This window comes from Sorghum bicolor, chromosome 6 (assembly GCF_000003195.3).
Source record: "Sorghum bicolor cultivar BTx623 chromosome 6, Sorghum_bicolor_NCBIv3, whole genome shotgun sequence".
NCBI lineage: Eukaryota > Viridiplantae > Streptophyta > Magnoliopsida > Poales > Poaceae > Sorghum > Sorghum bicolor.
The window spans coordinates 22,713,452-22,735,578 of NC_012875.2; the positions used below are offsets into that span (position 1 = coordinate 22,713,452).

The 22,127-nt window shown below is 39.5% G+C and overlaps 1 protein-coding gene across 1 annotated transcript; it reads right to left on the reverse strand.

The window, feature by feature from the left end:
- LOC110436433 (nucleolin-like) lies at nucleotides 11,992-21,763 on the reverse strand. Its single transcript, XM_021463532.1, has 5 exons — nucleotides 20,974-21,763; nucleotides 20,551-20,760; nucleotides 12,755-13,357; nucleotides 12,420-12,541; nucleotides 11,992-12,033 (listed from the first exon to the last, which is right to left on the reverse strand). The coding sequence occupies exons 1-5, from the start codon at nucleotides 21,761-21,763 to the stop codon at nucleotides 11,992-11,994; spliced, it is 1,767 nt and encodes a 588-aa protein (XP_021319207.1).

A 22,127-nucleotide genomic window follows, 5' to 3' on the forward strand; every position in this document is an offset into this window, starting at 1 on the left:
ATGCTTCCATCTGCAATTACATATAATATGCGACCTGTCTTGTCAAGCTCCCGTCATCTATTTCATCTTACGTACATGGTTAATTCATGTAAACTCATGTCATGTATCTTTCCGGTGCGGTTCACTGCTCCTCTATTTATATTTCTATCAAATCTTATTTCTTCCTGATAATTCCTAACATATTCATACCGTAGTTACGGTTAAGCTTATTCTTTCCGCGCTAGATTTGTAAATTACATATTTAGAATTAAATTGATTAATGTGCATGCATATGTACGTATCTACTGCCACCTGTGTTTTATTTAAGAGCATATTTTCATCATGCCAACACAGCTTGCCCTACCATGCATGTAGATGCAAGGCAACACATACGCGCGCTGCTGCCGAGTTCCTATGGCCAAGTCTACCGGCATACATCTAGAATCAGTGCCACAAGTTTCATCTTGTCGAGTGTTTGTACCAAGCAAGCTGTTCATCCATAAGCTGCTGCTCATCCCGTTGCCTTGCAAGCACACCTGCATCCCACAACTCAAGTGCCATGTATGCATATATATACACACACCTGAGTAATCCATCCATGCACTACGGCAGAAATAGTTGGCCAATGGTAGGATATCAGTCCACACTTCTACTAGCATGTAAGACCTTGTATTTATCTACCTTATTTTAATCCTCTACCACATTCTCATATTAGTTTTGTTTTAGTCCTTCCTTTCTGCGTTAATTTCATAAAAACAAGATCTACGCATAACCCATTTAAGTGATTAATCTATATGCAATTGCTTTTCTCATTTAGAAACAACTTAGGTTTTCTCCTTTGATATTTTCTAAGTAAAATAAGAATACATCTAACTTGGTTTTCCAATCAAATATAATTTAACTTAATTCAATCTAGGTATTTATTTGAAGTATCTTATACATATTTTATATAGCTATTAAAATCAATGAAGCCTGCAGTTTCTTTCTTTCGTATAAAGTAAATCTTATGGTAATCATTTTTTTTCCGCCGTAGCTCCGATTAGTGTGCTTTTTATACCTGTGTGCTCGTAACGATGCGCAGATTTTTCAAACCTTTCTATTGATTGGTGTTCTATTTTAATTTATTTCTATTGTTTGCTTCGTGTATGATTGTGTAGATGCTTGTGTGGTGCTTTTTGATATCGTCCAGTCGGTGAGCTATACGTGGTGAATCTAGAAGCAGTTCTTTTAAGGTTTGGACTTGAAGGAGGAGCTAAGTTTAAGGCAAGTATAGCATGGGATCATCCTTGTTTCCTAATAACTTTAATCACTTAATACATATTGCATGTGTCTCCTTGATAAGGATTTCCTAGTATTGATCTTATACCTTGTCACCTATGGTTTTGCATTAGGTAGCTTATGCTAGTGCTCCACTAAACCATGATCTTGTAATTTGATTAAAGGAATATGCAATGAACATTAAAAGATGACTTTTTAGCAACTTTGGTAAAAGAGGGCTAGAGCATTGGGCTATCTTATGGTGCTCTAGTTTCTCTCCATAAGGACTTATCTGTATCTGACCATCCGGGACATACAGTACAACTGTGAGGGCTACATGGCTCTGGCTTTAGCTCAGTATGAGGACCTTTTCTAGCTTGTTAGTGGTTACCCTTGTGGCGCAAGTGGGGGATAGCAGGTCGTGGATTCCTGCGGGTGAGTCACACGGACTGACTAACGAAACCAAGCGGCACTAACTTGTTAGACGAACCTTTGAAAGGCTTCATAGTGAACCCTGCCGGTCTTCCTTGGTAATGGGCTAAGAGGTCGACGGGCCTCGGGCGAAAGGGTAAATCATGACTCACAGTGAAAGTGTACAACCTCTGCAGAGTGTAAAACTGATATATCAGCCGTGCTCACGGTCACGAGCGGCCTTGGACCAATACAGAATAAATGATCTCTAACGGCAAATCGTTAATGGTGTTATTGTTAATATGTTGTTTATGCTATTCTTTATTCACTTTACTTGATCATGAGTTTGCTTTGGGACTCGACAACTTGATGCTACTCATATGCTAAAATTGTGACAACTAAAAGCTACATGCAGTTAAACCAGTGTCTAGCCTTTGAGCCTCATGAACCCTATGTTATTCTTGCTGAGTACGAGATGTACTTACGCTTGCCTTTACATTTTATTTGGATAAAAATCCCGGATGGGTACCAGCTTGCAAGTTTGGAGAAGAGTTTAGGCTTGTGCTCAACCAGTCAGTTGTCCCTGTGGATTTGGAGCTTTCGCCTGAAGAACGGAGTGTCTTTCCGCTGGTTGCTATCTAAGGTTATATCTTTTATACTAAGTTCGTTATATATAAGCATTGTCTGTTGATATTACCCTTATTTGTAGCTATATGTGAGATTTGACATCCTGGGCTCACATATGGTGTGTATCTGGTTTCGTTCTTAAAACCGGGTGCTACAAAGTGGTATCAGAGCAATGCTGACTGTAGGACGCAAGCCTAGTTAGAAATTGGCCATCTTAAGGTTTTGAAATAGTTAGAACACCCTTGCTCTATAAACCTTGGTATTTTCATCTATATTATATCTCTACCCTTGCTATTCCTCTCTACCTTGTTGCTTATTTTAAAAATCTTTGTTCTCATCTTTACTCCTTGATTTGGTATGCTTTTAGAACCTTCTCTTACCTCTTCTTGTGTCTTCGAAACAGAAGTTTTAGGATCCCAACCCTTAAGTTGAAGAGAACGATAGTATCGCAAGTTGACTTGTTTGACGTATGAAACTCTAATGCTTAATTGGTTTGTCATTATGCTTATATTTGATTTGGATCTTTGTAGTGAGTGCAGTGATCTTGTGGGATTTCTCCACAATTTCATTTAGTGTGTAGGTCTAAGGTATAAGGATTAATGACATAAATAGTTGGGTTTTGGTTTTTCTCTTGTTATCTTATCCTACCTTTTCGGAGTATCCTCTCTTTATCAGATTATATCTCTGTTCTCGAATGAACAAAAATCATGAAGAAATTTTGGATGATAGTGGACTTCAAGATCTTTCTCTGACCTCAAGAATCACCCTAATAGCTATTATGGTTTGGAAGTTACAAAAATCACAAGATGGTAGAGTTGAGCTGTCAGGAATCGGGACCAGTTTCAGTTGCCTACTGTTTTAGACAAATGTAACTCTGGAATTTGGAAAAAGGTTCTATAATAAAGTTGTAGGTCATTTGATAAGCTTTCCAACGATGTAAACTGCAGCTTTATCGGATTAATAGGACTTGAGTTATGACATCTACAAGTTGATGTTTCTGCACAGTTTCAAAATCTAGACAGTTCTAGATAGTTTCTATTTTTCGGCCACATTAACTTCAGAATCTGGGAAAGTGCTATATACAGAAGTTGTGGAGGACTTCATAAGATTTTCAGCCATGTAAGACTCGTCCCCACATGATTTTTGTAGCTCGAGATATGACTGTTGCAAGTTTCCACGACTGTGCTGACATATTTTCTGGAAAGCTATTGTTCTTGGCTGTTTTATCCAAAGTTAATGTCAGAGCCTCAGACAGTATTCTATACGAAAGTCATAGAGGATTTTGTCAGGTTCCCAACGGCGTAGACCATAAGTATAATAGACTGATGGAGTATGAGTTATAGCTGCTTTACTGTGCTGCATATTTTTTTTATTTCATGGAGAATTTCAGATTCTTGTACGTGTCAGTGCACATGAGTTTCTCTTGGGTATTAGAAGATCTTATGATAAGATAACTCACTTAGAAGATGGAACAAGCTACCCATTTGTGCCCCCTAGTTTACTCTTCTTAAGGGGGGTAGCCAAGCTAATGAAGTTACAAGATGAATGTGAATGTTTCATACATTCTAGCACTTGACTTGGAAGAGTTGATCATTCATATGGGTGAGAAACCACTATCAAGTATCCTTGCTAAGAAGTTCTTAACATGTTGGTTCCATCTACAAGAAGAGTGCATATTAATCAAGGTTTGATCTTGATTCAAAGTATCATCAAATGGGAGTCCAATCTTCAATATACCTAAGGCGAGATGGCATTGACGACATAGGAAGTGGATATGGTACATCTAATGTTGATGCTACAGAGACTCAAAAGACTTCATTGCTAAACAAAGCATGACAAGTAAGTTTTGGTTGATGGAAGTTCTCACATAGGAGATATCATCGTTATGATGAACATAAGAAAGTTAAAGATGCAAGAGTTGGAAACCACCAAATGAAAGTGAACGAGACTTAGAGTTTTATAGATATGGCAAGAAGCTATCATAGGATTGTTGGAGCCAATGTGAACTTGGCATAAGAGTGACTAAGAGATTGACTTGGAATGATAAGATTCTATTAGTGGTTCACTGAAGGTGTTATGAAGATTGGCAAATAGAGTTCTTCTATCAAGACCTTAGATGTGCTCTACACAAGAAAAGTAATGGCTTGTGCATGAGTAACTAAGTAAGTTGGACAGCCCAACACATGATGGGGAGGTATCCATAGTGGATCATGGAGATACTATCTCCTTGGATGTAAGAGTGATATCTGCGTAGAATGAAAGAATCTAAAGGGCATCTTTAGGAAGTTGGATTTGAGCTGGTCACATTATCGATGGATTCGAGTGAATCAAGAGTTATGACTAGGAGAAATGCTATCACTTGTAGGAGAAAAAGCCTTTGCGTCAAAGCATAAAGAGTGTGCTAGAGGAGTTCAAATGACACCAAGGTTTGAGGAGTTGAGTGTTGAGCTAGAGTGATGTCGCTAGCACTGTCAGTGTAGCTCTATTAATTACTCACTCGGGAACAAGAGGGACTGCAAGATTAAATCAAGAGTTATGTTAGAAGTCTTAGAAGCTATGTGCAAGAGTGGAGCGACTGAACCTGAGTATAGTCGTCAATGTTATGGAATTGGTAGTGGAAGTGGGAATAGCTGAATTAGTACGACATATCGCCCTCTGACTAATGGGCAGATTGAAAGAACTAATCAGGTTTTGGAGGGTATGTGTGAGCTTGTGCAGCGCAGTATGGTACCAGCTAAGTTTTCTTAAAACAACAGTTAGTAGAAGAGCCTTCAGTGGGAGCCTTTTGAAAGCTTGTATGGATGTAAGTGTAGAACCCTGTTGATTTGGAATCAAACGGGAGAACACAAGTGTTTGGGCTAGAGATTCTAAGTGATGCAGAACAACAATTGAGAGTGATCAGAGATAATCTGAGGGTGGCACGGTCTCGACATAAGAGTTATGCTGACACCTCAGAAGAAAATTAGTTCTGAAGTGGGAAACTATGTGTTTTTGGAAGTGCCACATATGAGAAGTGAGTGGAGGTTTAATATGAAAGGAAAGTTAGCACCAAGGTATATCGGACCTTTCAAGATGTAAGAAATATGAAACGAAGTGGCTTACCAAATAGAGCTACCTGAAAGTTTAGGAGGAGTGTATGATGTCTTCCATGTGTCTCAACTTAAAAAGTACTTGCGTGTGCCATAAGAGCATATGTTGTTAGAAGAATTGACTGTTAAATCGGATTTCTTGTATATACAAGAGTACCTGGTAAGAATTTTAGAAACAACAGAAAGGGTTACCGGGAGTTGGATTTTTAGGATGTACAAAGTCCAGTGGAATCAGTGCACCGAAGAGGAGGGTATTTGTAAAAGACAAGGGGATCTAAGAAAAACATACCCGCAGTGGTTTGAGTAAGCACCAACCGAATCTCGAGGACGAGATTCATTTTAAGGGGGGTAGAATTGTAACACCCTAAATTTTGCTTCTTTGAAAATAGACCTAAAATAATTTATTTTGTATTTCTGTGGTCATGAAAATATAGTAAAATAAAATTTTTTCTTAAATTAAAATTCATCATAGGGTTTAGCAACGTTGTTGTGCAGACATGCTGGTACATATGTTTTATGTGATGTTTGTTTGTTGCTCCTTTGCGTGTTGAGACTAAGCAAAGTTTTTAAAATTGCGTTTAGTAGAACGATCTTCCTTGGTCAGTACATCTTTTTTTTTCTCTACAACCAAATTCCTTGTTTCTCAGCTCAAGTTTTAATTAGGAGCTTCCTAAAATCTTTTCTTTATCACTCGAAGCACTTCTTTTAGTTCCTCGTCCATCAAGCAATTTCTACAAACTTTTCGGGATTTTTTCCAGCTTCTGTTCTATGAGCATGATCTAATTTTTAGATGCTCCAAACAATCTTATCATGAGCTCTAAATACTTTATTTGGGTTCCTCATATTCCATAATGTCTCTAAGAATTTTCCTCGAATTTTTGGAGCTTTCGAAGTATTTTTCGTAGCTTAAATAATAATTCTGGATTTTTCTAGAATTATTTTATCTATGAAATTAATTAATTCCGAAAATAATAAATCTCTCATTTTTCTCCAACGCTCAAGGTCCATGTTTTTATTTACTAATGGGCTTTAATAATTAATTAGGCTTATTAGTAAAGATGAAGGTTGCAAATCAATTAGTACCATATCGCTAGTTGACGTGGAGGTGGGGAGTTTTTCTCCATATATATATATATATGTACTAATCCCTTAAGCAAAGCACACCAAAACTATATGGAGAGCCCCTAGTTTGGGAAATCCTTCATGTAGTAAATTATAATTTTGTCGCTTCATGTCGCCGCCGGCCAACTCCAACGACTCGGCGAGCTCTTTTTGGCTAATCTCTGGTGAAGACCACTATTACAAGCCGGCAGCGTCGTGTCCTTGCTAAACACCTCTCGCTCTCTACCACAAGGGCCACCGATGTTATGCGCCTCGGCCACCTTCTAGCACCATGCTGCACCAGCGTACAGGCCAAGTGCTGCCACAGTCCGACCTTGCCTAGCCCCTCCTGCCGATTCCCTTCCTCCTGTACGTGACATAGATGGATAGAAGATCGTATTTAAAAGGTGAGCTGCAGGTCCAATTAATTTATTCATAATTATATTAGTTATCATATATTCTAGTTGTCAATGCTTCCATCTGCAATTACATATAATATTCGACCTGTCTTGTCAAGCTCCCGTCATCTATTTCATCTTACGTACATGGTTAATTCATGTAAACTCATGTCATGTATCTTTCCGGTGCGGTTCACTGCTCCTCTATTTAGATTTCTATCAAATCTTATTTCTTCCTGATAATTCCTAACATATTCATACGGTTAAGCTTATTCTTTCCGCGCTAGATTTGTAAATTACATATTTAGAATTAAATTGATTAATGTGCATGCATATGTACGTATCTACTGCCACCTGTGTTTTATTTAAGAGCATATTTTCATCATGCCAACACAGCTTGCCCTACCATGCATGTAGATGCAAGGCAACACATACGCGCGCTGCTGCCGAGTTCCTATGGCCAAGTCTACCGGCATACATCTAGAATCAGTGCCACAAGTTTCATCTTGTCGAGTGTTTGTACCAAGCAAGCTGTTCATCCATAAGCTGCTGCTCATCCCGTTGCCTTGCAAGCACACCTGCATCCCACAACTCAAGTGCCATGTATGCATATATATACACACACCTGAGTAATCCATCCATGCACTACGGCAGAAATAGTTGGCCAATGGTAGGATATCAGTCCACACTTCTACTAGCATGTAAGACCTTGTATTTATCTACCTTATTTTAATCCTCTACCACATTCTCATATTAGTTTTGTTTTAGTCCTTCCTTTCTGCGTTAATTTCATAAAAACAAGATCTACGCATAACCCATTTAAGTGATTAATCTATATGCAATTGCTTTTCTCATTTAGAAACAACTTAGGTTTTCTCCTTTGATATTTTCTAAGTAAAATAAGAATACATCTAACTTGGTTTTCCAATCAAATATAATTTAACTTAATTCAATCTAGGTATTTATTTGAAGTATCTTATACATATTTTATATAGCTATTAAAATCAATGAAGCCTGCAGTTTCTTTCTTTCGTATAAAGTAAATCTTATGGTAATCATTTTTTTCCGCCGTAGCTCCGATTAGTGTGCTTTTTATACCTGTGTGCTCGTAACGATGCGCAGATTTTTCAAACCTTTCTATTGATTGGTGTTCTATTTTAATTTATTTCTATTGTTTGCTTCGTGTATGATTGTGTAGATGCTTGTGTGGTGCTTTTTGATATCGTCCAGTCGGTGAGCTATACGTGGTGAATCTAGAAGCAGTTCTTTTAAGGTTTGGACTTGAAGGAGGAGCTAAGTTTAAGGCAAGTATAGCATGGGATCATCCTTGTTTCCTAATAACTTTAATCACTTAATACATATTGCATGTGTCTCCTTGATAAGGATTTCCTAGTATTGATCTTATACCTTGTCACCTATGGTTTTGCATTAGGTAGCTTATGCTAGTGCTCCACTAAACCATGATCTTGTAATTTGATTAAAGGAATATGCAATGAACATTAAAAGATGACTTTTTAGCAACTTTGGTAAAAGAGGGCTAGAGCATTGGGCTATCTTATGGTGCTCTAGTTTCTCTCCATAAGGACTTATCTGTATCTGACCATCCGGGACATACAGTACAACTGTGAGGGCTACATGGCTCTGGCTTTAGCTCAGTATGAGGACCTTTTCTAGCTTGTTAGTGGTTACCCTTGTGGCGCAAGTGGGGGATAGCAGGCCGTGGATTCCTGCGGGTGAGTCACACGGACTGACTAACGAAACCAAGCGGCCCTAACTTGTTAGACGAACCTTTGAAAGGCTTCATAGTGAACCCTGCCGGTCTTCCTTGGTAGTGGGCTAAGAGGTCGACGGGCCTCGGGCGAAAGGGTAAATCATGACTCACAGTGAAAGTGTACAACCTCTGCAGAGTGTAAAACTGATATATCAGCCGTGCTCACGGTCACGAGCGGCCTTGGACCAATACAGAATAAATGATCTCTAACGGCAAATCGTTAATGGTGTTATTGTTAATATGTTGTTTATGCTATTCTTTATTCACTTTACTTGATCATGAGTTTGCTTTGGGACTCGACAACTTGATGCTACTCATATGCTAAAATTGTGACAACTAAAAGCTACATGCAGTTAAACCAGTGTCTAGCCTTTGAGCCTCATGAACCCTATGTTATTCTTGCTGAGTACGAGATGTACTTACGCTTGCCTTTACATTTTATTTGGATAAAAATCCCGGATGGGTACCAGCTTGCAAGTTTGGAGAAGAGTTTAGGCTTGTGCTCAACCAGTCAGTTGTCCCTGTGGATTTGGAGCTTTCGCCTGAAGAACGGAGTGTCTTTCCGCTGGTTGCTATCTAAGGTTATATCTTTTATACTAAGTTCGTTATATATAAGCATTGTCTGTTGATATTACCCTTATTTGTAGCTATATGTGAGATTTGACATCCTGGGCTCACATATGGTGTGTATCTGGTTTTGTTCTTAAAACCGGGTGCTACATAAACCAAAAGCTTTCTTTAACTTGTAAACATGGTTGGGCTTCTTGTCATCTTCAAAACTGGGAGGTTGCTCAACATAAACCAACTCATTTATGTACCCGTTCAAGAATGCACTCTTCACATCCATTTGATATAACTTGATGTTGTGAGCACAAGCATAGGCTAACAAAATCCTAATTGCTTCCAATCTAGCAACCGGGGCATATGTTTCACCAAAGTCAAGACCTTCAATTTGTGTGTATCCTTGAGCTACCAATCTTGCTTTGTTCCTTATCACTATCCCATCTTGATCTTGTTTGTTTCGAAAGACCCATTTGGTTCCAATCACATTATGATCCTTAGGCCTCTCTACTAACTCCCATACTTGATTTCTAGTAAAGTATTTAGCTCTTCATGCATAGCATTTACCCAATCAACATCTCTCAAAGCTTCTTCTATCTTCTTTGGTTCCATGGATGATACAAATGAGAAATGTTCACAAAATGATGCCAATCTTGATCTAGTTTGCACACCTCTTGATATATCACCAATGATATGATCCAATGGATGATCTCTTGCAATATTTGTTGGTTGGAGTATTTGCACTTGATTGCTTGCACTTGGTTGATCACTTGATTGGGATGGTGTACTAGCTTCATGTTGTTGATCTTGCACTTGAGATGATGAACTAGCTTGATTTTGGTCATGAGGTGCACTAGCTTGCACATTAGAGGTAGGAAGCACTTGATCTTTGTCATCTTCAACATCAATTACCTCTCTTGGCCTAATACCACCAATTTCCATTCTCTTCATTGCATCGGCCAATTGTGTGCCTCTCACATCATCCAAGTTCTCTTCTTCATCTTGAGAGCCTTGAGTTTCATCAAATTCAACATCATGCACTTCCTCAAGTTGACCACTTCCCAAATTCCATACTCTATATGCTTTGCTTAAAGTGGAGTAACCAAGCAAGAAGCCTTCATCAACTTTCTTGTCAAACTTGCTCAATCGAGTGCCCTTTCTCAATATGTAGCATTTGCATCCAAATACTCGGAAGTATGATATGTTGGGCTTTCTTCCATTTAATATCTCATAAGGTGTCTTCTCTAGGAATGGGTGACAATAGAGTCTATTGCTATAGAAGCATGCCGTGTTGATTGCTTCGGCCCAAAATGAATGACTCACATTATACTCATTTAACATTGATCTTGCCATATCAATTAAAGTTCTATTTTTCCTTTCGACTAGCCCATTGGATTGTGGTGTATACTTGGCTGAGAATTGATGCTTGATTCCTAACTCATCACATAGCTCATCAACTCTTGTATTCTTAAACTCACTTCCATTGTCACTTCTCACTTTCTTGATGGTGGTCTCATACTCATTTTGCATTCTTTTGATGAATAGCTTAAAAATGTCATATGTCTCACTCTTGTCACTAAGAAATGCCACCCAAGTGTATCTAGTGAAATCATCCACAATCACAAATCCATATTTGTGGCCTCCAATGCTAGTGTATGTTGTTGGCCCAAACAAATCCATATGCATCAACTCAAATGGCTTACAAGTACTCATGATGCTCTTCTTTGGATGAGTGTTGCCAACTTGCTTTCCAGCTTGACATGCACTACAAAGTTTATCCTTCTCAAATGTGACATCCTTCAAGCCTCTAACTAGATCATGCTTCACTAACTTGTTGAGTTGCTTCATTCCAACATGACCAAGCCTTCTATGCCATAGCCAACCCATGCTTGATTTGGAGAACAAGCATGTTGACAATTGAGCTTCACTTGTGTTGAAATCAACAAGATAGAGATTGCCATATCTAAACCCCTTGAAAGCAACATTTGATCCATCAACACTAACCACTTCAACATCATCAATACCAAATATACACTTGTAGCCAAGATCACACAATTGAGCAATTGATAGAAAATTGAAGTTCAAGGTCTCCACTAGCATCACATTGGAAATGGACATATCATTTGAAATTACAATCTTGCCAAGACCAATCACATCACCTCTACTATTGTCTCCAAATGTGATACTCCTTACACCACCATCATTTGGCTTGTTTTCTTGGAACATTTTTGATTCATCGGTCATGTGTTGAGTGCACCCACTATCAAGAATCCAATGCCTTCCTCCGGCTTTGTAATTTACCTACAAAACAAATCAATATTTCTTAGGTACCCATACTTGTTTGGGTCCTTGGAGGTTAGTGACTAAGCTTTTTGGTACCCAAATGGCCTTCTTCTTTGGACCCACAATTGGTGTACCAACAAACTTAGCATGCACACCCTTCTCACCCTTGGTAAGCACATAACAAGAACCAAAAGAAATGTAAGATACATTACCATTTTTCTTATTCTTGTTCATTTTATTGCAATTAAGCTCTAGGTGCCCAACTTGCTTGCATCTATTGCAATAACAACCATTGCTCTTCACAAAGCTAGGCTTGTGAGTTGCAAAGGCCGTCTTGCCTTTCTTGGGGGTGTAGCCTAATCCCTCTTTGTTGAGAGAAAAGTGTTGGCTACCCAAGCAATTAAGCAAGCGGGCCTCACCACCATAGGCCTTGCCTAGAGCGTGAGTAAGCTCATCCACCTCCCTCTTGAGGGTCTCATTCTCAATCATAAGGGATGCATCACAAGTGAAACTATCACTCATACTTGAGCTTGAGTCGGTTGTGGTGGATGAAGGGCTACAAGAAAGGTTAGCTTGTGATATAACAATAGGTTTATAAAAAGATTCATCTACAACATCACAAGTTAGTCCAATGCTTCTTGTCTCCTTCACGTCCTCCACCTTTGCTTGATGAAGAAGAATAGAGTGTGCTTTTGCAAGCTTGGTGTGAGCGTTCTCAAGTTCCTCATGGTCTTCCTTTAGACACTCATGAGACGCTTGGAGCTCCCTAAGGGACTTCTCAAGATCTTGGACTTTCTTGAGTAAGCCCTTACACTCCTTTCTCTTCTTTTGGAAGCCTTCATTTAGTTGCTCACACATGTCCATGAGCTCCTCCTTGGAAGGGTCCTGATCATCATCACTACAAAAGTCATCATCATCACATGCATCATCATTATATGTTACCTTGGTGGCCTTAGCCATGAGGCATGTTGATGTAGCATCATCAAAGAGAGATTGTTTGTTGGAAATAGCAACACCACCGAAATCCTTCTTCATGGCCTCCAACTCCTTCTCATCATCACTATCTTCATCATCATCGGCATCACTATCCCACGTGACAATATAGCCACCACCCTTCTTGTTCTTCTTCAAGCTCATCTTCTTGGACTTCCTCTCCTTCCTCTCATTCTTTTCCTTCTTATTCTTGTTGTCATCATCATCATCATCAAGATGTGGACAATTTGCCACCACATGATCGGGGCTCTTGCATTTGAAGCAAAGTCTTCCATTGCCATTGCCTTTGGTGAAGTCTCTTCTCTTTCTTGCACCATAGCCCTTCTTCTTCATGAACTTATCCATCTTGCGGACTAGAAGTGCCATAGCCTCGTCATCACTATCCATTTCTTCCTCACTTGACTCTTCTTTCTTGCTCTTGCCCTTGGAGGAGGATGAAGCCTTGAATGCCATACTCTTCTCTTTCTTGTCATTCTTTTCCCTCTTGTCCTCTTCTCCTTCACTAAGATCATCATTGTATTGAGCATCGGTCATTATGTCACCAAGCACTTCATTTGGAGTCACCTTGCTCAATCCTTCTCTAAAGATCATTCTTCTCAAAGTAGAGAATCTCTTTGGCAAGCACATGAGGAACTTATGTGAGAAGTCCTCGTCCTTCACTTTCTCTCCAAGGTTCTTAAGATCATTGACTATAACTTGGAGTCTATAGAACATTTCAGGAATAGACTCATCTTTTTCCATCTTGAAGTTGAATAGCTTGTCCTTGAGCATGTACAACTTGGCACTCTTGACATTTTGGTTGCCCTCATATATCTCAATCAATCTTTGCCACACTTCACTTGCTTTCTCAAGATCTTTGATTTGTTCAAACACTTTTGAATCAATCCCTTGATATATGGCATTTAGAGCGGCATTATTGCATTGTTGGTTGATTTCATCCTTGTCAGTGAGATTATCGGGATCAAGGATAACAAAGTCATTATTGGTCACATTCCACACTTTGGTATGAATGGTACCAAGGTGCATCTTCATCTTTCTCTTCCATTGATCAAAAGATGTGGTGCCATCAAACATTGGTGGTTTGCCCCCAACATGGTTGAACACAACATGAGCCATAATTTGCACACCGAGGTTGTTAAGCCTTCACTAAACGGTGACCACGGCTCCGATACCACTTGAAAGGTCCTAATATGGCTAGAGGGGGGGTGAATAGCCTATTTAAAAAATCTACAAGGCACTAGAGCAAAGGATTAATATAACAAAAGGCGTAAAGCAAATTTGCTCTAGCTCTACAAGAGTTGCAAGCCACCTATATAAAAATTCTAGTTGTTATAATCACTAGGCACAAGCAATGACTATGTCACTAATCTCTACAACTAGTTACAACTAGTTACTACTAGCCAAAACTAGGAACTACTAGTTACAACTAATTTGCAAGAAAGTAAAGAGGTGAGTGATAATTATACCGATATGTAGAGGATGAACCAATCACAATGTATATCAATATATTCACCGGGAGAATACCAATCACAATATTGACACTTGTATTTTTCTCCCGAGGTTCACGTGCTTGCCGGAATGCTAGTCCCCGTTGTGTCGACTAACACTTCGTGGTCCGGCGGTTAATTGGGATTCCACACCCAAGCTCACCACGAGCACCGCAAGGACCTACCACAAGTGAGGTAGCTCAATGACACGCGCAATCCACTAGAGTGGCTTTTGGCACTCCGCCGGGGAATAAGCCCAAGAACCCCTCACAAATATCACCTTGATTGGGGGCGGACACAATCACCAAATCCCCTCACCAATCAACAAATCCACAACCGTCTAGGTGACGGCAATCACCAAGGGTAATAAGAAATCCACAATTGCAATCACAACCTAGTGCCACAAATATGAATCACAAATGCATGAACACTAGGGTTTCCTCAACTCCTCTCACCAAAGAGAACCAACCATGGGAATGGAGAGGAGAGGGAGGAGATCCTCTTGGAGCTCTCAAAACCGATCTCTAGAGCTTGCTCTCTCACTTGAATGGAGCACAAATCCTTGGGAGTGAGAGAGGAGAAGGGGAGAGCTTTTCTTTTCTTGGAGTTCTTCAAGAGAGCAAGAATGGGGAATGGATTGAGGAGGAAGAAAGGAAGGGGTAAGACCCGACCTTATCCTCTGCCAGCCACTCATCCGACCGTTGCAGCAGCCCAAACTCGCGAGAAATTCCAGTGCGGATAGGAAATAATTCCAGGCGCACACGCTTTTGACCGTTGGCGTGGGTGAACTAAAGTACCGGAGAATTTCCAGTGCGGGTAGGAAATAATTCCGATCGACCCCTCTCTGTTGCAAGCACAAATACTAGAATATCTAGGTAGGGCAGTGAATAAATCCGATCGACCCCTTGCTGTTTGGGCAAGACTACTAGCTCGGTTTTCCATCTCAAAACCCCTTTTTAAGTTGCTAACTTTCCCACGAAGTACCAAAAACAATTGAGCACTTAAGTTAGCATTTTCACAAATAATTTTTAGGGCTTTCTCAAGTATTCTCACCACGTCACTAAGCGCAATGCGTATGCAAAAGAGACACACACTTAGTGGCACTAGATAACCATTGCAATTAAAGATTTTCCCTCTTTATAGTACGGTTATCTATCCTAAATCCACTCACACCCTCTAGGTGTCTTGAGTGGCAAAACAAAAAGGCCCTATTAAAAAATACCTTTGCCTTGAGCCCATTTTGTTCTCTTTATTCTTTTCCAAGTTGGAGCACTTGAATATCATATTTTAGTCATCTCCATCACCATGACCATCATCTAGCTCCATCACTTGGTGTGTACCAACCTATCTTTGTATTTCACTCATGACAAAGGTTAGTACACATAGGTTTCATCAATTATCCAAAACCAAACTAGGGCTTTCAATCTCCCCCTTTTTGGTAATTGATGACAACCTTTTCACAAAGATATTCAATAAAACTTTTTAGGTTCATGTTGCTTGCCCAAGCATTTTACCATGTGTAAAGGGTATGGACAAGTTTCATAAACCCGAATTGGTAGCATTGGCTCCCCCTACATATGTGCTAAGAGTTTGGATTTGAAAGCTTGCACATATGCTTTAGATAGGAAACATAGGAGACAATGGCTACCAAATGATGCTAAGGCGTAAAGAATGGACCTTTCAAGCGTGATACCAATCGGAGTTGCCATTTGAACACCATCCTTAGCACCATGGTTAGTTAGATAACACTTGCAAACATAAACACTAGATACCTCGTGAGATCAACATTATAAACAAGGATCTAGTACCACTTGTAAAAACGAAACATGCAAGGAGCATCTAACTAACATCCTATGCATGCTAGTAATTAATTTCATCAAACAATTTATAACTAGCAAGCATCACACAAGCATGTATTAAAAGAAATTGTGCTATGCAAGCAAGCATATGTAATGCACATCCAAATGCAACATCCAGATTTATGAGCTTGCTCCCCCTACTTATGTGCTTTTTTTAAAAAACATTTTTGATCCCCTTCTTTTAGCAAAACCTATCTTTGTGAATTACTTCTCCCCCTTTGTCATCGATGACCACAAAAGGTGAGCTCAAATTTTAGATAGGTTGTGTGAAACCATGATATGTGAGGATCAGGTTCCCAAATTTGGTTCAATCTAGATTACATGCCTAAGATATTCAACTCGGTTTGATCCAATGGCAAGCTTTTTCACACCTCATTTCAAGGGTTATCTTGACAATGTTGAGTTAAACACTTATAGCTTATTTTCTAGATCAAACACTAGGATTGCAAGCCCACAAACATGTCATATGCTACCACTAGATCATTTCAAACATAGAAGCAATAGTGGTACCATACAATCATAAAATTCATTTTATTTTCATAAATGAGCCTAGGACATGTGAGGAATGACTAGATGCACTAAACAAGTCCTTAGCAAGGGATGGATGACATGTCATACAATTTTACCTTGCTTTGCTCGAAGGTGAGGCATGTCATATTGTGGTGGTGCATCAACACATATTTGAGAAGTCAAGTATGTTCAATTCATTTCTTAGCTTGCAAAACCTCTTCTCATCAAGTGGCTTGGTGAATATATCTGCAAGTTGATCATCTGTGCCTATACTTTCAATGCAAATGTCCCCTTTTTGTTGGTGATCTCTTATGAAGTGATGGCGGACATCTATATGCTTTGTTCTTGAATGTTGAACTGGGTTGTTAGTGAGCTTCACTGCACTCTCATTATCACATAGCAATGGCACTTGTTTGAACTTGATTCCAAAATCATTCAAAGTAGCCTTCATCCAAAGTAATTGAGCACAACAACTACCAGCTAAAATATACTCTGCTTCGGCGGTTGAAAGTGCTACACTATTTTGCTTCTTTGATGACCAAGACACAAGTGATCTTCCCAATAATTGACATGTGCCTGATGTGCTCTTTCTCTCAACTTTGCATCCGGCATAATCAGAGTCAGAATAACCAATCAACTCAAAACTTGCTCCTTTGGGATACCACAATCCAACATTTTGTGTATGTTTCAAGTACCTCAATATTCTTTTTGTTGCCTTCAAATGACTTTCTCTTGGTGAGGCTTGAAATCTAGCACACATGCATACACTAAACATCACATCCGGCCTTGATGCAGTCACATAGAGTAGGCTTCCAATCATAGATCGATACAACTTTTGATCCACCATGTTGCCACTAGCATCACTATCCAAGTTTCCATTAGTTCCCATAGGTGTGCTAATTGACTTTGCATCATCCATGCCAAACTTCTTGAGCATGTCTTTTATTTACTTTCCTTGACTCACAAATGTGCCATTCTTCATTTGCTTGATTTGAAGACCAAGGAAGTAACTAAGCTCTCCAATCATGGACATCTCAAACTCATTTGCCATCATATTTCCAAATTCTTTACAAAATTCTTGATTGGTTAATCCAAATATAATATCATCAACATAGATTTGCAACACAAACAAGTCATTGCCTATCTTTTTAGTGAAGAGAGTGGTGTCAACCTTACCCATAATAAACCCTTTGGAGAGTAAGAAATCCCTTAACCTCTCATACCATGCTCTTGGTGCTTGTTTTAAACCATACAAAGCCTTCTTTAACTTGTAAACATGGTTGGGCTTCTTGTCATCTTCAAAACCGGGAGGTTGCTCAACATAAACCAACTCATTTATGTACCCGTTCAAGAATGCACTCTTCACATCCATTTGATATAAGTTGATGTTGTGAGCACAAGCAAAGGCTAACAAAATCCTAATTGCTTCCAATCTAGCAACCGGGGCATATGTTTCACCAAAGTCAAGACCTTCAATTTGTGTGTATCCTTGAGCTACCAATCTTGCTTTGTTCCTTACCACTATCCCATCTTGATCTTGTTTGTTTCAAAAGACCCATTTGGTTTCAATCACATTATGATCCTTAGGCCTCTCTACTAACTCCCATACTTGATTTCTAGTAAAGTTGTTTAGCTCTTCATGCATAGCATTTACCCAATCAACATCTCTCAAAGCTTCTTCTATCTTCTTTGGTTCAATGGATGATACAAATGAGAAATGTTCACAAAATGATGCCAATCTTGATCTAGTTTGCACACCTCTTGATATATCACCAATGATATGATCCAATGGATGATCTCTTGCAATATTTGTTGGTTGGAGTATTTGCACTTGATTGCTTGCACTTGGTTGATCACTTGATTGGGATGGTGTACTAGCTTCATGTTGTTGATCTTGCACTTGAGATGATGAACTAGCTTGATTTTGGTCATGAGGTGCACTAGCTTGCACATTAGAGGTAGGAAGCACTTGATCTTTGTCATCTTCAACATCAATTACCTCTCTTGGCCTAATACCACCAATTTCCATTCTCTTCATTGCATCGGCCAATTGTGTGCCTCTCACATCATCCAAGTTCTCTTCTTCATCTTGAGAGCCTTGAGTTTCATCAAATTCAACATCATGCACTTCCTCAAGTTGACCACTTCCCAAATTCCATACTCTATATGCTTTGCTTAAAGTGGAGTAACCAAGCAAGAAGCCTTCATCAACTTTCTTGTCAAACTTGCTCAATCGAGTGCCCTTTCTCAATATGTAGCATTTGCATCCAAATACTCGGAAGTATGATATGTTGGGCTTTCTTCCATTTAATATCTCATAAGGTGTCTTCTCTAGGAATGGGTGACAATAGAGTCTATTGCTATAGAAGCATGCCGTGTTGATTGCTTCGGCCCAAAATGAATGACTCACATTATACTCATTTAACATTGATCTTGCCATATCAATTAAAGTTCTATTTTTCCTTTCGACTAGCCCATTGGATTGTGGTGTATACTTGGCTGAGAATTGATGCTTGATTCCTAACTCATCACATAGCTCATCAACTCTTGTATTCTTAAACTCACTTCCATTGTCACTTCTCACTTTCTTGATGGTGGTCTCATACTCATTTTGCATTCTTTTGATGAATAGCTTAAAAATGTCATATGTCTCACTCTTGTCACTAAGAAATGCCACCCAAGTGTATCTAGTGAAATCATCCACAATCACAAATCCATATTTGTGGCCTCCAATGCTAGTGTATGTTGTTGGCCCAAACAAATCCATATGCATCAACTCAAATGGCTTACGAGTACTCATGATGCTCTTCTTTGGATGAGTGTTGCCAACTTGCTTTCCAGCTTGACATGCACTACAAAGTTTATCCTTCTCAAATGTGACATCCTTCAAGCCTCTAACTAGATCATGCTTCACTAACTTGTTGAGTTGCTTCATTCCAACATGACCAAGCCTTCTATGCCATAGCCAACCCATGCTTGATTTGGAGAGCAAGCATGTTGACAATTGAGCTTCACTTGTGTTGAAATCAACAAGATAGAGATTGCCATATCTAAACCCCTTGAAAGCAACATTTGATCCATCAACACTAACCACTTCAACATCATCAATACCAAATATACACTTGTAGCCAAGATCACACAATTGAGCAATTGATAGCAAATTGAAGTTCAAGCTCTCCACTAGCATCACATTGGAAATGGACATATCATTTGAAATTACAATCTTGCCAAGACCAATCACATCACCTCTACTATTGTCTCCAAATGTGATACTCCTTACACCACCATCATTTGGCTTGTTTTCTTGGAACATTTTTGATTCATCGGTCATGTGTTGAGTGCACCCACTATCAAGAATCCAATGCCTTCCTCCGACTTTGTAATTTACCTACAAAACAAATCAATATTTCTTAGGTACCCATACTTGTTTGGGTCCTTGGAGGTTAGTGACTAAGCTTTTTGGTACCCAAATGGCCTTCTGCTTTGGACCCACAATTGGTGTACCAACAAACTTAGCATGCACACCCTTCTCACCCTTGGTAAGCACATAACAAGAACCAAAAGAAATGTAAGATACATTACCATTTTTCTTATTCTTGTTCATTTTATTGCAATTAAGTTCTAGGTGCCCAACTTGCTTGCATCTATTGCAATAACAACCATTGCTCTTCACAAAGCTAGGCTTGTGAGTTGCAAAGGCCGTCTTGCCTTTCTTGGGGGTGTAGCCTAATCCCTCTTTGTTGAGAGAAAAGTGTTGGCTACCCAAGCAATTAAGCAAGCGGGCCTCACCGCCATAGGCCTTGCCTAGAGCGTGAGTAAGCTCATCCACCTCCCTCTTGAGGGTCTCATTCTCAATCATAAGGGATGCATCACAAGTGAAACTATCACTCATACTTGAGCTTGAGTCGGTTGTGGTGGATGAAGGGCTACAAGAAAGGTTAGCTTGTGATATAACAATAGGTTTATAAAAAGATTCATCTACAACATCACAAGTTAGTCCAATACTTCTTGTCTCCTTCACGTCCTCCACCTTTGCTTGATGAAGAAGAATAGAGTGAGCTTTTGCAAGCTTGGTGTGAGCGTTCTCAAGTTCCTCATGGTCTTCCTTTAGACACTCATGAGACGCTTGGAGCTCCCTAAGGGACTTCTCAAGATCTTGGACTTTCTTGAGTAAGCCCTTACACTCCTTTCTCTTCTTTTGGAAGCCTTCATTTAGTTGCTCACACATGTCCATGAGCTCCTCCTTGGAAGGGTCCTGATCATCATCACTACAAGAGTCATCATCATCACATGCATCATCATTATATGTTACCTTGGTGGCCTTAGCCATGAGGCATGTTGATGTAGCATCATCAAAGAGAGATTGTTTGTTGGAAATAGCAACACCACCGAAATCCTTCTTCATGGCCTCCAACTCCTTCTCATCATCACTATCTTCATCATCATCGGCATCACTATCCCACGTGACAATATAGCCACCACCCTTCTTGTTCTTCTTCAAGCTCATCTTCTTGGACTTCCTCTCCTTCCTCTCATTCTTTTCCTTCTTATTCTTGTTGTCATCATCATCATCATCAAGATGTGGACAATTTGCCACCACATGATCGGGGCTCTTGCATTTGAAGCAAAGTCTTCCATTGCCATTGCCTTTGGTGAAGTCTCTTCTCTTTCTTGCACCATAGCCCTTCTTCTTCATGAACTTATCCATCTTGCGGACTAGAAGTGCCATAGCCTCGTCATCACTATCCATTTCTTCCTCACTTGACTCTTCTTTCTTGCTCTTGCCCTTGGAGGAGGATGAAGCCTTGAATGCCATACTCTTCTCTTTCTTGTCATTCTTTTCCCTCTTGTCCTCTTCTCCTTCACTAAGATCATCATTGTATTGAGCATCGGTCATTATGTCACCAAGCACTTCATTTGGAGTCACCTTGCTCAATCCTTCTCTAAAGATCATTCTTCTCAAAGTAGAGAATCTCTTCGGCAAGCACATGAGGAACTTATGTGAGAAGTCCTCGTCCTTCACTTTCTCTCCAAGGTTCTTAAGATCATTGACTATAACTTGGAGTCTATAGAACATTTCTGGAATGGACTCATCTTTTTCCATCTTGAAGTTGAATAGCTTGTCCTTGAGCATGTACAACTTGGCACTCTTGACATTTTGGTTGCCCTCATATATCTCAATCAATCTTTGCCACACTTCACTTGCTTTCTCAAGATCTTTGATTTGTTCAAACACTTTTGAATCAATCCCTTGATATATGGCATTTAGAGCGGCATTATTGCATTGTTGGTTGATTTCATCCTTGTCAGTGAGATTATCGGGATCAAGGATAACAAAGTCATTATTGGTCACATTCCACACTTTGGTATGAATGGTACCAAGGTGCATCTTCATCTTTCTCTTCCATTGATCAAAAGATGTGGTGCCATCAAACATTGGTGGTTTGCCCCCAACATGGTTGAACACAACATGAGCCATAATTTGCACACCGAGGTTGTTAAGCCTTCACTAAACGGTGACCACGGCTCCGATACCACTTGAAAGGTCCTAATATGGCTAGAGGGGGGGTGAATAGCCTATTTAAAAAATCTACAAGGCACTAGAGCAAAGGATTAATATAACAAAAGGCGTAAAGCAAATTTGCTCTAGCTCTACAAGAGTTGCAAGCCACCTATATAAAAATTCTAGTTGTTATAATCACTAGGCACAAGCAATGACTATGTCACTAATCTCTACAACTAGTTACAACTAGTTACTACTAGCCAAAACTAGGAACTACTAGTTACAACTAATTTGCAAG